Below are 13,046 nucleotides of genomic sequence, written 5' to 3' on the forward strand. Positions count from 1 at the left end.
CGTAACGCATATACAAAGATAAACAATCTCCAAATGTAGCCCTTAACCATAAAGATACATTTTTAGGGGATTTAGATTCACTTTTCACAAAGAGAGAAATTGCTTGGATAGCTTTACCTCTGAGAGGGCGGAACGTTTTTATTTACCCTAATTTCTCTCTTGGAGCTAAAGCGGTTTTTGCTTAACCGATACAATGCCCACCCAGTAGAATCGAGGGGTGGACTGATTTTGATAGTTATTTTTACATTTCCTAAAATTTGACTAGGGATAAGAAATAAAGCAGAGTCTTCCTTGAAATGAAAACCAAACCCTAAAACCTCTATTTTCAGATGAAAAGTGATGGGTCACATTGCAATGGATTGATCATGGTCCATATCTAGAATTAAAGGATTTGGCCGGTTTGCTAAGACCCCATGCTAATTGCTGATATGGCTCTTTAGAGATATAAATCAACCATGATTTTTGTTCAACTAACTATATATTCCAATAGTGTTCACCAGCTCCAATGGCTGTATCTTTTTTTTTTTTTTGTGTGTTTTTATACGACAGGAGCAGCTAAACACTGCCATCCTTTTAAACTATCTGTATTATTGAGTATAATCAAACCTAAGCCTAGTGAAATATCAGATTTCAGTAACTAATTTTACATATCAGAAACACCATGTACCATATTCTATTCCCCAACAATTTCCCTTGTATTTCCCCTTGTAATGCCTTGGTTTCCACTTAATCAAGCACGGCCAATTTGTTTGACAGGATGTCTCTAAAGAGCCTAGGGGACATTGTTATCTGCTTAGACACTCAGGCAACTGTTGTTGTTTAGTTGTGACTTTGTTTTAGAACAAGAAGATCAACTGAGGACAGATGTTCTCTTCCAAATATCCATTAACAGCAGTTCACAGTGCGCTTTTTTTCTGGGAGCAGTAAATCCAAGGATTCAGTCAGCTGGCTGGCAACAAGTGTCATTAAATAGTCAAACAAGAGCTTGATTGTTATCAATTCCCACAGTCCCATAGTGTGAATCAAACTGGATTATTGTGACTGACGGCAGATCAGATTGTTGCTTTTATCTCAGGCTTATTAGACTCACATTCACGCTGAAAGTTGACAAACTTTTGTGCATGTGACATTTTTTAGTTACAAATACCTATTAATAATAATTTGGACTTTAAGAATAACATAGTTTGCAATTAATGGACTTAATTGTTAATTTATATTTTCTTTGCTTTATTTGCACATTGTTTCAACAGACATTCTAAGTAAACTATACGTGAATGAACTTCAGCCACTTAAGGAGGGTACATTCCAAAACATAACCTAATAAAATATGTCATTCACTGAGGTACATAGCAATTATATACTTATGAAATAATCTATAATTACCATAGGACTGAATATTTACATATTTTCTTAAAATGATTGAAATTACTAAAATTATATTCACATTTATTATCTATTTACCCACCCTGGGGATTTAGAAAGTACCTATGCCTATTGCTTCATTATAATTTCCATGTTATCATATGGATTAGTGATAATAGGCTTTAGCTTTAAACATTTACTTCATCATGGTTTGCCTCATTGTTTATGGCCGTTTCCTGTCCGTCTCATTTTACTTTGCCTTGTGAGTTTGAAAGGATTGCTCTATATTTAAAATGATATTTTACCTCATCATGACTCATTCAAATACCTGTCATATCAAGTATAACATAAAACATACCACAACACAATGAAGAAAAGGCTGATGTTGTTTATAACACAATCCCTGCGTGTGTTTCTTTGTTCACATGAGGGAATGGCGGTAGAACACATTACTTTGGATTTGTTTCTCGTTTGTTTTTGCAGCCTTGGGAGCGAGGTTGGGGCTAGGTGTGCCTGTGGCTGCAGGACTGACCCACGCGGCGGCAGTAGCAGATAGCGTTGAAGAAGCGGCAGTAACATGTGTCGCAGGGGTCGCAGCACGGCAGCTGGTGGCCCAGGCACGACTGCTGGTGGGGCACACAGCGGCGGGGGGAGCGCATGGTCCTGCTCTGGAGCTGCAAGGCTTCCGTCATCTCCTGGGAGGTGTCCTACAATCCCCAGATGCAAACAAAACAAAAAAACATGATATTTTTGTTGAATTCCAAGGGATTTGTCCTGCATCTTAAAAATCATTCATTCATTGTCCTGCTTATGTAGATAGATATATTTATCTTATTTTTTTGATGTTCTTTCACATCTAACTGAGAGACCACTTAATTCTGTTGCAATTTGTATCCTGGATCACACTTGAGGTATACATTCCCAATTAAGCAGTATGAACAGGTGGTTAACTAAAACCATCGACTGCAATGAATGAAGTTCGGCTTTGGGGCATTTTTGCTTCTACTAAGCTCAGGTCCTATTACAAAACAAACAGTATCACAGGCATTGGATTATTCCATCCAGCTTGCATGCATGCAATAACTCCAATGTCTTAGGGCAATAGATGTATCATTGCAGTGGAAAGCAGAATAGTGAGGCCAGATGGTTGGTGCCAGAGAATCAAGCAATGCAAAATATCTCACCTCATCATAAGATTGGGCATCGATCATCAACTGTTCCACAGTGTCTGCTTCAAGGATATCAGAGTCTACCCTGGAGGGTTGAGTCTTGACTGGAAGTGGGCGACATTATATAAAATAAGCTATATGTTATGATCAAAACACTTTTTTTGTTTTCCTTCTATCCACGCTGTTCTAATTTATTGGCACGAGTATACATTATTCAAATTAATAAATACAACTAAAAGAAAATATAATCGTCAACGAAACCACATTTTTAGCCAGCAGCTTAGAAACAGCTTTATCAAATAGTGGCAGACTGTTCATTTGCATACATTTATAATATAATATAAATAAAGTCCTAAAAAGTTCCAATTTACAAAAAATACTTTTTATTAGTATCCTAATTCTAACTGCATAATATAACAAAATGGAGAACTTCTCAGAACAATTAATGTAATAAAAAATAAAGTATCTGATGTAATGTTTTGTTGGGGGTGGGGCATGCAATTTGACATCTAAATGTTATTAAATGGACTGGAATCAAAAAATATCATTAAAGATGAGCCACTGACCAATCTCTGAAATATAGGAGGGCTCCAGCCTCCTGTGGCTTGGTTGGCCACCGTCCAATGGCATGTCCCCATGTACCAGGCCATGAGATAGATGGAGGATACTAAGGGCCCACCAGCATTTCATCACAGAATGCATGATGTCGCTTATCTCCGGAAAGCAAGTTGATCCTTAAAACACAGCTGTCAATCAAAAAAACACAGCATTTGATTGCATACTTTGCATTTAGCTTTGGAAGTCAATGAACCACAAGTTGCAAATGAATCAAATACTCAAATAGTAGCCCTACAGATGTATCATTGAAGTCAAGTCTCTCATGTCAAAATGTATAACAATGTGTAATAAGAAAGGGTGAATAAAATGCAACAACAGCAACAATGAACTTCGATTTGATGCAGAATAGACTTTGTGTACTATGTTATAATGTTTTGTGCTTTATTTCTCTTTATTCACTCTCCATGTTATGCACAAAGGTGGAGCAAATTCTGAATTGAACTATCATTATAACATGCTTTTAACATTATTATACAGTTTTTGCCACACATCATGAATGACTAATCTGATGTAAAAACAATCGATAAACGCTTGAATATAAAGGGTTAGCCTAACCCTATAAGTGTGAAATGAACAGCGCAAGATCAACAGGGCATGGAAAGAAAATAGTAGACTAGAAAGAATAGCGAAGGATGCAGAATAGAAGAGATAGAGAAAGTCACTCACCTGTAATGCTCCGGTCTACGTGATCCAGTGCGGTCCTGGGCTAGAGTTGCAGTGGGCCTCTTTATATGGAAGTACCCCAGGGAGCGAGGCGACATCCACATGACCAGCTACAAGGGGAGGGAGTTGGTGTCAGCATCTTACCCCCACCCACCCACCCCAGCCACCCAACAGCCCAGGGCCAAAGGCAAGACTAAAAAAAAATGGGCCTAATATCTGTGACGTTATCAATGATAATAAGATTTTGTTGTCAGCACTACCTACTACTACTACAGTTTGACCAATGTATAAGGCTCTTGCATATATGTGCATAATATTAAACATTTTATTTCATTTTATTTTAGCTATAGCTTAAGGAAAGTCAATGACTTAGTCAATATACGCCTTGACAGTGATCCTTAAGAACCACTGCCTATTAATGCACAGCCAACATTATGCGTAAAGTGCTTCTTTATCATATTTATATGATGCCAATGGAATAGAAGAAATATTCCAGGTGCACTCTGTGAGTCCCGGTTCACTAGAAGAAGACATCTGATGAAGAGGCCGTGCATCTAAATTGTTCTCCTAATTGTTTTCTATGGCCCTGTTTCAGGGAACACAGTGGAAAAGGCACAGTGAGGAGGGTTTGGATTCATTCAGGTTACATAATATTCATCAATGACTGATAAGAGCAAATCAAAACATCCGGAACATTAATAGACACGTATTAATCTCTGGCCCTTTGATTTTCCTGCAAATATATTGTGTTTTCACAGAACCCAATGAATGACGTCCTTAAAAGAGCACACATGGTTCCTGTTCTTAATGTAAATCCGGTTTCGTCCAACCATCTGACGGTACCTGGAGTACCAAGGGGCTATGTGAAATGTCCAGAAGAGGAAAATGAGTCAAGGACTTAATTAAAATTCATTCATTGGCTTAAAAGCATATACACATTGTCAGGCTCCTGGAATTGAATTTGAGTGCAAATCTGCTTGGTCTGGATCCTTCAATCTGTTAAAGATATATAGTGCATGCCCTTGTGTCACACAGCAGAACACTGCTTACATTCAAAATTCATCTCCTAAATATTAGTTTTTCTGCAAGACATCCATGGAAGGCAGTGGTAGGCCTACTAGTATAAATGTATAAATTATATAAATTACATTTTAAACTGTGGGCTTTGATTAATCTGTATCACTGCCTATTGCTATATATTGGCCAATGTTGGGCTTTCGTTATATTTATATCAATGATATCCCTATAGGTGTAATTTGATGAGGCTACCCGGGTTTTACTTGGGACAGTCCCTGTTTCTTGGTGTTTGTCCCCGGCTGACGCTGTTAAAGGAATTGTTGCAGATTAAAGAATGATTTTTTCAAATAGCTTTTTCAAATGGAAAAGGTTGTAGCTTTCACATGAACACATATTTCTAGACAGCTGGTAAAGTCTCGTGCCTATCTGACAGGATAGTAAACCAATGAGCTTCCCCACCATGATCAAATCTGATGTGATCAAATTTTGTTTATGCAGGGTTTGCCGAACTACAAATCACCTTACTCTCGACAAATTAACCAAAATAAAAAATATATATATATTGTTGTGAGTGACAATCTAGAACTAAAAATGTGTATTTGTTAATTGATATACTGTTTTGTTCGGTAATAATTCATTTGCTTTGGTGTTAGGTTTTTTAAACTCTGTGCATAGGCCTGTATACATTTATCCGAAGTTCAACACAAGTTTGGCAGCATAGTAATATTTGTTTTTATATTGTATTGTGTCGATATGTTAACACAATAATTCCTTCTTTTGGAAAGCATCCTCGTAGCCTATACTTAACCTGGCTGCCAGGATATAGTACAATTAAATGTAGGTTTATAGCATCCTTATTATGGTGGTTTTATGACGGATGCATCGGGTCTCCATAGAGAAGCCTTTCAACGACCATGATAGTCTACATTAAAACCATCTCTAACTAATACCTAAAGTAAACCATCTCCAACCTAATAACTAAAGTTAACCATCTCTAACCTGATACCTTCAGTTAACCACCTCTAGCCTAATACCTAAAGTTAACCACCTCCAACCTGATACCTAAAGTGAACCATCTCTAACCTGATACCTAAAGTTAACCACCTCCAACCTGATACCTTCAGTTAACCACCTCTAGCCTAATACCTAAAGTGAACCATCTCTAACCTGATACCTAAAGTTAACCACCTCCAACCTGACACCTTCAGTTAACCACCTCTAGCCTAATACCTAAAGTGAACCATCTCTAACCTGATACCTAAAGTTAACCACCTCCAACCTGATACCTTCAGTTAACCACCTCTAACCTAATATCTCCTAAAACCCTAACCCTTTACCCTGAGCCCAAATACCATTTGACGCACCCCAATTTAACCATCTTTAACCCGACATTAAATTGTTGCTTTCAATGGATACAGAGATTGTAGATAATGCAGGTCTCGACTAATTGTGTTGAGCTCAAGAACAATCTCACACACAAAAAAACATTTCATTATCTCAATTATAATCATATTGTCATATTTGCATGCCTGCGAGTGCCACTGCCAATCCTTGCACACTTTAGATTACAATCACAACAAAAGTCATTAGCTCTTGTTGAGCTTTTAATAGCAATAATAAAAATAATAATCATAATGAGACGTTTATTTTACATAGCTCCTTTCTCACACTCAAGGTCACTTTACAGATTCATGAGAGCACACACGGAGCAATACAAAATACAAGAAGTAAAACACAAATAAAAATAAATAATATGAGTGTTTTGGAATATTTGAATGATTATGATAAGCAAGCAATCAATAGTGATTTAGCATGTTTAAATTATATTTTTCTAGTGTACCTCTCACAGAAGAAGTCAGATGACAGGTCACATGATTTGGTCACCTGACATCCACATCCGGGCCCTCGCAGCTCCAGCCCTGTGATCTGTCACGAAGATACTTCTCTTCTGCTCTTTCGGCGAAACCCCGTCAAAATGCCGTTCTCGGAGCTGTATTTTAACGTGGACAACGGTTATCTGGAAGGACTGGTGAGGGGATTCAAGGCCGGCATCCTCTCTCAGGGAGACTATTTGAACCTCGTCCAGTGTGAGACCCTTGAAGGTGAGTTAAAGGAAGGCTAAGGACTGACCGTCATGAGCTAACGCTACCGCTAGCTCCCAGCTGTAATTCATGTGATCAGATCCGCTGATCAAAGACCCGATCACAACTGCCCTGTTGATACGTTTAATAGTGTTGCTGATTTTAGATTGAAGACATTAGATTGGTAACCTCCCCTTTTTTTAGATGATTTATTTGGAGTAATAACGTTTGCGTTAGCCCAGGTCCATTTGTGTCATATGACCAAACCTGAGACCGTCGTGTTTTTTCCTGTTAAAGCCATTGCCGCCTCAAGCAGTAGTTATTACAGTGTTGCCCTTTGCAAGTATATTAAACGTTATCCAAGTATTTATTTATATTTAATGTCAATGTAAATGTTTTGCGTACTTCAATGAAGTAACTGCAGACTGGCCTGTTTTAGCCATGGTCGGGTTGAATGTTGGAAATGAGAAGTAGATGACCCATCACTGAAAAAAATCTGTCATGTTCAATGATTCATCCTTCCCACATAACTATTAACAATTCATTTCTGCTTCTGACAGTTTTCCATGACATTAACATTCAAATAGATTAAATGGTTCCTAACAAGATGGCCCAAACCGTGCATATATCAATGCACCATGTCTTTGTATTGTATTTAACAGATCTGAAGCTCCACCTGCAGAGCACTGACTATGGGAGCTTCCTGGCCAATGAGGCCTCTCCTCTCACTGTGTCCGTCATTGACGACAAACTGAAAGAAAAGATGGTGGTAGAGTTTCGTCACATGAGGAACCAGTCCTATGAGCCTCTGGCTAGCTTCATGGACTTCATCACGTAAGCATCCAGTTCACAAGCCTTTGTGTGTATGCGTGCACGGCGCTGTTGTGCGCGGTGGTAATGTGCTCGTGCACGGTGCTGATGTGCGTGTGCACAATGCTGATGTGGCTGTGTGTGCGGTGCTGATGTGCATGTGCACGGTGCACGGTGCTGATGTGCGTGTGCATGGCTCTGATGTGTGCGTGCATGATACTGATGTGCCCCTGTGCACGGTGCTGATGTGCCCCTGTGCACGGTGCTGATGTGCCCCTGTGCACGGTGCTGATGTGCATGGGGGCGGGGCTACAGTTTGCGGGCGCAGTGCTTATGTTTGCAAGCAGATAGTAGGGTATAGTTTAATGTTAAAACTGATAACAGTAGGGCTCTGGTACAGAAAGGTTCTCCTACGATGGTATAATAATATAACATGAAATGGTAACACTTTATCTTAACTTTCAGTCATAAATAAGTGAAGTATATTGTAAATTATGTCACCCATGATCACAAATTCTCAGTGCTCAGCTTACCAGCCTATCCAGTTGACTGTACTAACTAGACTGATCTATCCATCATACATCTGACTGGACACACCCACTTGGGATGTCACCAGAGGATCTTTTTTGTGATGGTTTGCTACGGCTAATAAACATCACTCCTGGTGGTGAAATAGAGGCACTTTAACATAGCACTTATTAATCAAAATCGATATTATTTTGTCAATGATTAATTAACTAATGACTGCCATTAACGAATGGCTTATAAATGACTTCTGACTGAACTTTATTACAATGGTGTTACCCAAGATATAGTGCGTAAGAGCTACATTGTTTTGCCATTAATGTTAGCGTAAATACACTTTCGTATTTGCTGGCTTTCGCTTCAAAAAATCATAGTTTGTCCTGTATGAGCAACCTTCTGTAAATTGGTCAGTGAAGAGATCCATCACTACAGAACACTTAACAGATTTGTATGAGATAGACAGACAGACAGACAGACAAATATAGATTGAAATACTTCTTGCATGGCTAGTGCAGTCGCATTTGTAATCCAGCGGTGGTCACACTTCACTGTGTCACTGTCACACATGAATCTTAAGCAGACACTGTATTGATCCCCTTCTTCTCTCATCATTGCCTCCAGTTACAGCTACATGATTGACAATGTGATCCTGTTGATCACGGGTACTTTGCACCAGCGAGCCATCTCTGAGCTGGTGCCCAAATGCCACCCGCTGGGCAGCTTTGAGCAGATGGAGGCAGTCAATATTGCTCAGACACCCGCTGAACTTTACAATGCCATCCTCGTGGACACGCCTCTAGGTAGGACTCGCACACAAATGTCCCCCAAATACAGTGAGAATTCTTTGTTCTATACTTTGCCAAGCACCTAAATGTAAAAGCCACTTGGGGAAGTTTTGCTCCATCTCCATGCTTGACATCATTTTTTAAAAGGTAATAAAGATGAAAAAGAAAAGAAGAGCATTTGGATAAATGAATATTTTATTTTGTCTTCAGCTGCCTTCTTCCAGGACTGTATATCCGAGCAGGACTTGGATGAGATGAACATTGAAATCATTCGAAACACACTCTACAAGGTAATATCGGAACAGAGGCCAAAACAGGGAAACGTATTCGGCATTATGCAATGTTGGGGTTTGAAATATTTCATCCGTTTCCTAGGCTTATCTCGAGGCTTTCTACAAGTTCTGCTCAAACCTGGGAGGAACTACAGCAGATACCATGTGTCCGATCTTAGAGGTGAGATTGTCCATAGAACCAGTCTGGTGAGCACAATTTTTTGTGTTTGTGTGTGTATTAGGTTTTAGAACGGTTCCGGTCATAAAACTGCCGTACGGGATGAAAGGCACAATTTAGCGTGGAAACGTGAAGTTTGGGATGGATTAATAAACCGTATGGTAGAGAAATGAAAAATGCCTGATTTCAGCTAATTTTGGAGCCAAAGCAATATATTTATTAAAAAAAGTGATCATTTATATTAGCCAGACTTCCCTTGTGATTTATTGTATACACGGTCAGTAAAAATGGCGACTATGGACAACATCAGGTATTGATTGATTGATGGTCAGTAGAGAGACCATGAAGGTAGAAAAATGTGAGTGGAGACTAATGTCGCAGTTACCATTGATTAGAGCTGCTCGATTATGGGAAAAATCATAATCACGATTATATTGGTCAATATTGAAATCACGATTAATCAAACAATTATTTTTGAGTTTGAAAACATGATGTATTTATTCAGCCTGTCTCTCCCAAAAAACACTTCGTAACTAAGAACTTTGAAACACAAAATGTCATGTTCTTTTGTCAAACGTCAAAAAGGACATGTTCATAGCCAAAATAATTACAGATATGTATCTAGCTGTTCTGCACTTTCTATAAATCATTTATAAAAAAATAATAATAATTGATTATTAGTTTGTTGATCATTTGAAAAAAAAAACTAAAATCGAAATCGCGATCAAAATTCGATTAAACGCCCAACCCTTTCATTGATGAACCGCTTACCGCAATAGCCTAAGCCTTCTGTGTTGTCAACGTGTCATGTGATTATTTCATCATAAAAGTAGGTCTCAAAGGTAGCCATAGGCCTTCTTCAATGATAATTTACATATGATATATTATGGTGTGTATGAAATATTTGTACTTATCCTCTCTTGTCTACCTTGCCTCTAGTTTGAGGCGGACCGCAGGGCCTTCATCATCACCATCAACTCTTTCGGCACAGAGCTGTCCAAGGAGGACCGGGCCAAGCTCTTTCCTCACTGCGGCAAGCTGTACCCTGAGGGGCTAGCGCAGCTGGCCCGGGCTGACGACTATGAGCAGGTCAAAGCTGTAGCCGACTTCTACCCGGTGAGTCCATGCACCCACCCGCCTACCCACCACTGTTCCCTCTCAGTTGCGCACGTACTCTTGAAACACGTACACTAGGGCTGCTCGATAACTGCTGCTTGAAAAAATCATAATCACGATTACTTTGGTCAATATTGAAATCACAATTATTCAAACTATTATTTAGTTTGAAAACATGATGTATTTATTCAGCATCTCTCCCAAAAAACACTTTGTAACTGAACCTTAAAAAATTACACAAAATTGTCTTAAACAAAATGTTCAAATCTAAAATAATGTACAGATATGTATCCAGCTGTTCTTGCACTTTCTATAAAACATTTAATGAATAAAAAGATAAATAATAATCGAAAACTCGATTATATTACTTTTATGATCTAATGAAGCTAAAATTGAAATCAAGATCAAAATTTGATTAATCACCCTGCCCTAAAATACAGTTGCAAAATGTATAGTCATTCAAACATTTAACGGGCGCATTTCATGCCACCAGGTGTTGGTGTGAATAGCCGTTACAAGCTGTTTCGAAAATCTGCCTCGTTTGACATCAGAAGTTGCCACCTTGGTGTGTGCTGGATATATCGGTCTACCAGCCTACCCAGTGGACTGTATCAAACGTTGCTCATCTATCTGTAATACATCTAGGTGGACATGCCCACTTATATATCAGAAGAGGAAGTGACGGCTAATCACATTCACCCCTGTTGGTATAATATGTCACCTTTTTAAAGGTGTGTTCACACCAAAAGACACTTTTGTCGCCCAAGTTTTGTCACGCGACAAATCATAAATTGTCGCTGTGCAAGTTTTGTCAGACAAATTTGCACCTTAAGAGTTCTTGCTCAGATTTTGATTGCTTCAGTCACGGAAAGGATAAGAGGCAACATTGCTCCTGACATAAGCTTTTAACAAACCTGGCCAACGATAGAAAACTGTTTCTACTCTCTTCTCTTTTGTTTCCAGCGATGTTGTGCTGCATGCATTCCTTTCTGCCATCAAACCATTGTTTCTTTGCCCATTTCTAGGAATATAAACTCCTCTTTGAAGGAGCTGGCAGTAACCCTGGAGACAAGACACTGGAGGATCGTTTCTTTGAGCACGAAGTGAGCACACGCACGCACACACGCACGCACACACGCACGCACACAGAGACAGTACTAGGAGACTTTGGCCACCTCGCTGTGGTGAACTGTTTTAACATTTTTAATCAAGAATGCTTTTCCTGTCCCAAATCTGTAGGAAATGAGTTGAACAACAATGCTTCAGATTTTCTCCACTGCTACATTGTACAGAGTGTGAACACTAAACGCCCCTAACTCTCGTCGCCTGCAGGTGAAGCTGAACAAGCTGGCTTTCCTCAACCAGTTCCACTTCAGCGTCTTCTACGCATACGTGAAGCTGAAGGAGCAGGAGTGTCGAAACATCGTCTGGATCGCTGAGTGCATCGCCCAGCGGCACCGTGCCAAAATTGACAACTACATACCCATCTTCTAGTACCCCCCCCCCCCCCCCCACCCAGTGTGTAACGCATTCTCACTCTCTCTCTCTCTCTCTCTCTCTTTCACACAGGCACAGACACATCCACACACACACACGCACACACGCACACCATACACCCAAGTCCATGCCATTATGCTAACCCTCTGCATTTCAGTTTTCTCTTGGCCTATATTTCTCTCTCATTCCATGGTGTTAAAGGAGGTCCACAGCAACACATTGGAAAATGTTTGATGTTCCCTGCATCACCTTCCCTGAAGTTGTAAAAAAATCTTGTTTATTTATTTTTGTTTTTGTTTGGTTGGTTTGTCTTTGTCAGTATTTGGCCATCTCCCGTCCTGATAGCATGTAGGATACATTCTTCATCAGTGGGTTTAGATTGAGCTATGGATAATGATGTTTGTGTAGTGTTTCCTAAGTCATGATTATAAAAAAGGGTGAATCAACTGTTTTCTGTGTAATTTACTGCATTGGTTATGAAAGAAAATATGTTTGAAAGTGGATATATTGGCTCAAAAAAGCTTAAGTACAACTTCTATATTAATGTGTGCTATGAGATATGTCACGTGTGAATTATGTCCGATAAATGAAAGGGGTTATATCTTGGATCTCTATTCAATTCTCCCCTTGGAAAGATTATATGTAAAATTATACAATATATACATATTTCAAAATGGATATTCGAATTTATTTTCTTTTTGTTCAGATGATTTATTGCTGCTTTATCAGTTGTGTGTCTGTTTTGTGAAATGTGAACTGTAAAAGTGACAACCAATAAACTGTCATTGTCCTCGTATCAATCTGAACAGCCTGTCTTTGGGCACCAACAGCTCTGTATTTCAAATTATTGGATGCTGCTGACATGAAGCCGTCATGAAGGGTTTGGTTCTCTGGTGGTATAAATAATTATCAGAACAGACCGGTGGGAGAATACATCCTCCCTCAGCTGTTTC

The 13,046-nt window shown here is 39.2% G+C and overlaps 2 protein-coding genes across 2 annotated transcripts; one reads left to right on the top strand and one right to left on the bottom strand.

Moving 5' to 3' along the window:
* Positions 1-1,865: 1,865 nt before the first annotated feature.
* agrp (agouti related neuropeptide) lies at positions 1,866-3,956 on the bottom strand. The gene is made up of 4 exons (XM_056608560.1): positions 3,816-3,956; positions 3,098-3,277; positions 2,547-2,593; positions 1,866-2,069 (listed from the first exon to the last, which is right to left on the bottom strand). Exons 2-4 carry the CDS (start codon positions 3,231-3,233, stop codon positions 1,866-1,868), a joined length of 387 nt encoding a protein of 128 aa, XP_056464535.1. The 5' UTR covers positions 3,234-3,277; positions 3,816-3,956.
* Positions 3,957-6,719: 2,763 nt separating this feature from the next.
* On the top strand, positions 6,720-12,919 carry atp6v0d1 (ATPase H+ transporting V0 subunit d1). Its single transcript, XM_056607307.1, has 8 exons — positions 6,720-6,931; positions 7,573-7,744; positions 8,867-9,045; positions 9,241-9,320; positions 9,406-9,483; positions 10,420-10,596; positions 11,622-11,699; positions 11,929-12,919. Exons 1-8 carry the CDS (start codon positions 6,805-6,807, stop codon positions 12,088-12,090), a joined length of 1,053 nt encoding a protein of 350 aa, XP_056463282.1. The 5' UTR covers positions 6,720-6,804; the 3' UTR covers positions 12,091-12,919.
* Positions 12,920-13,046: the final 127 nt, after the last annotated feature.

The sequence above is a fragment of the Gadus chalcogrammus genome, chromosome 14 (assembly GCF_026213295.1).
Source record: "Gadus chalcogrammus isolate NIFS_2021 chromosome 14, NIFS_Gcha_1.0, whole genome shotgun sequence".
Classification (NCBI taxonomy): domain Eukaryota; kingdom Metazoa; phylum Chordata; class Actinopteri; order Gadiformes; family Gadidae; genus Gadus; species Gadus chalcogrammus.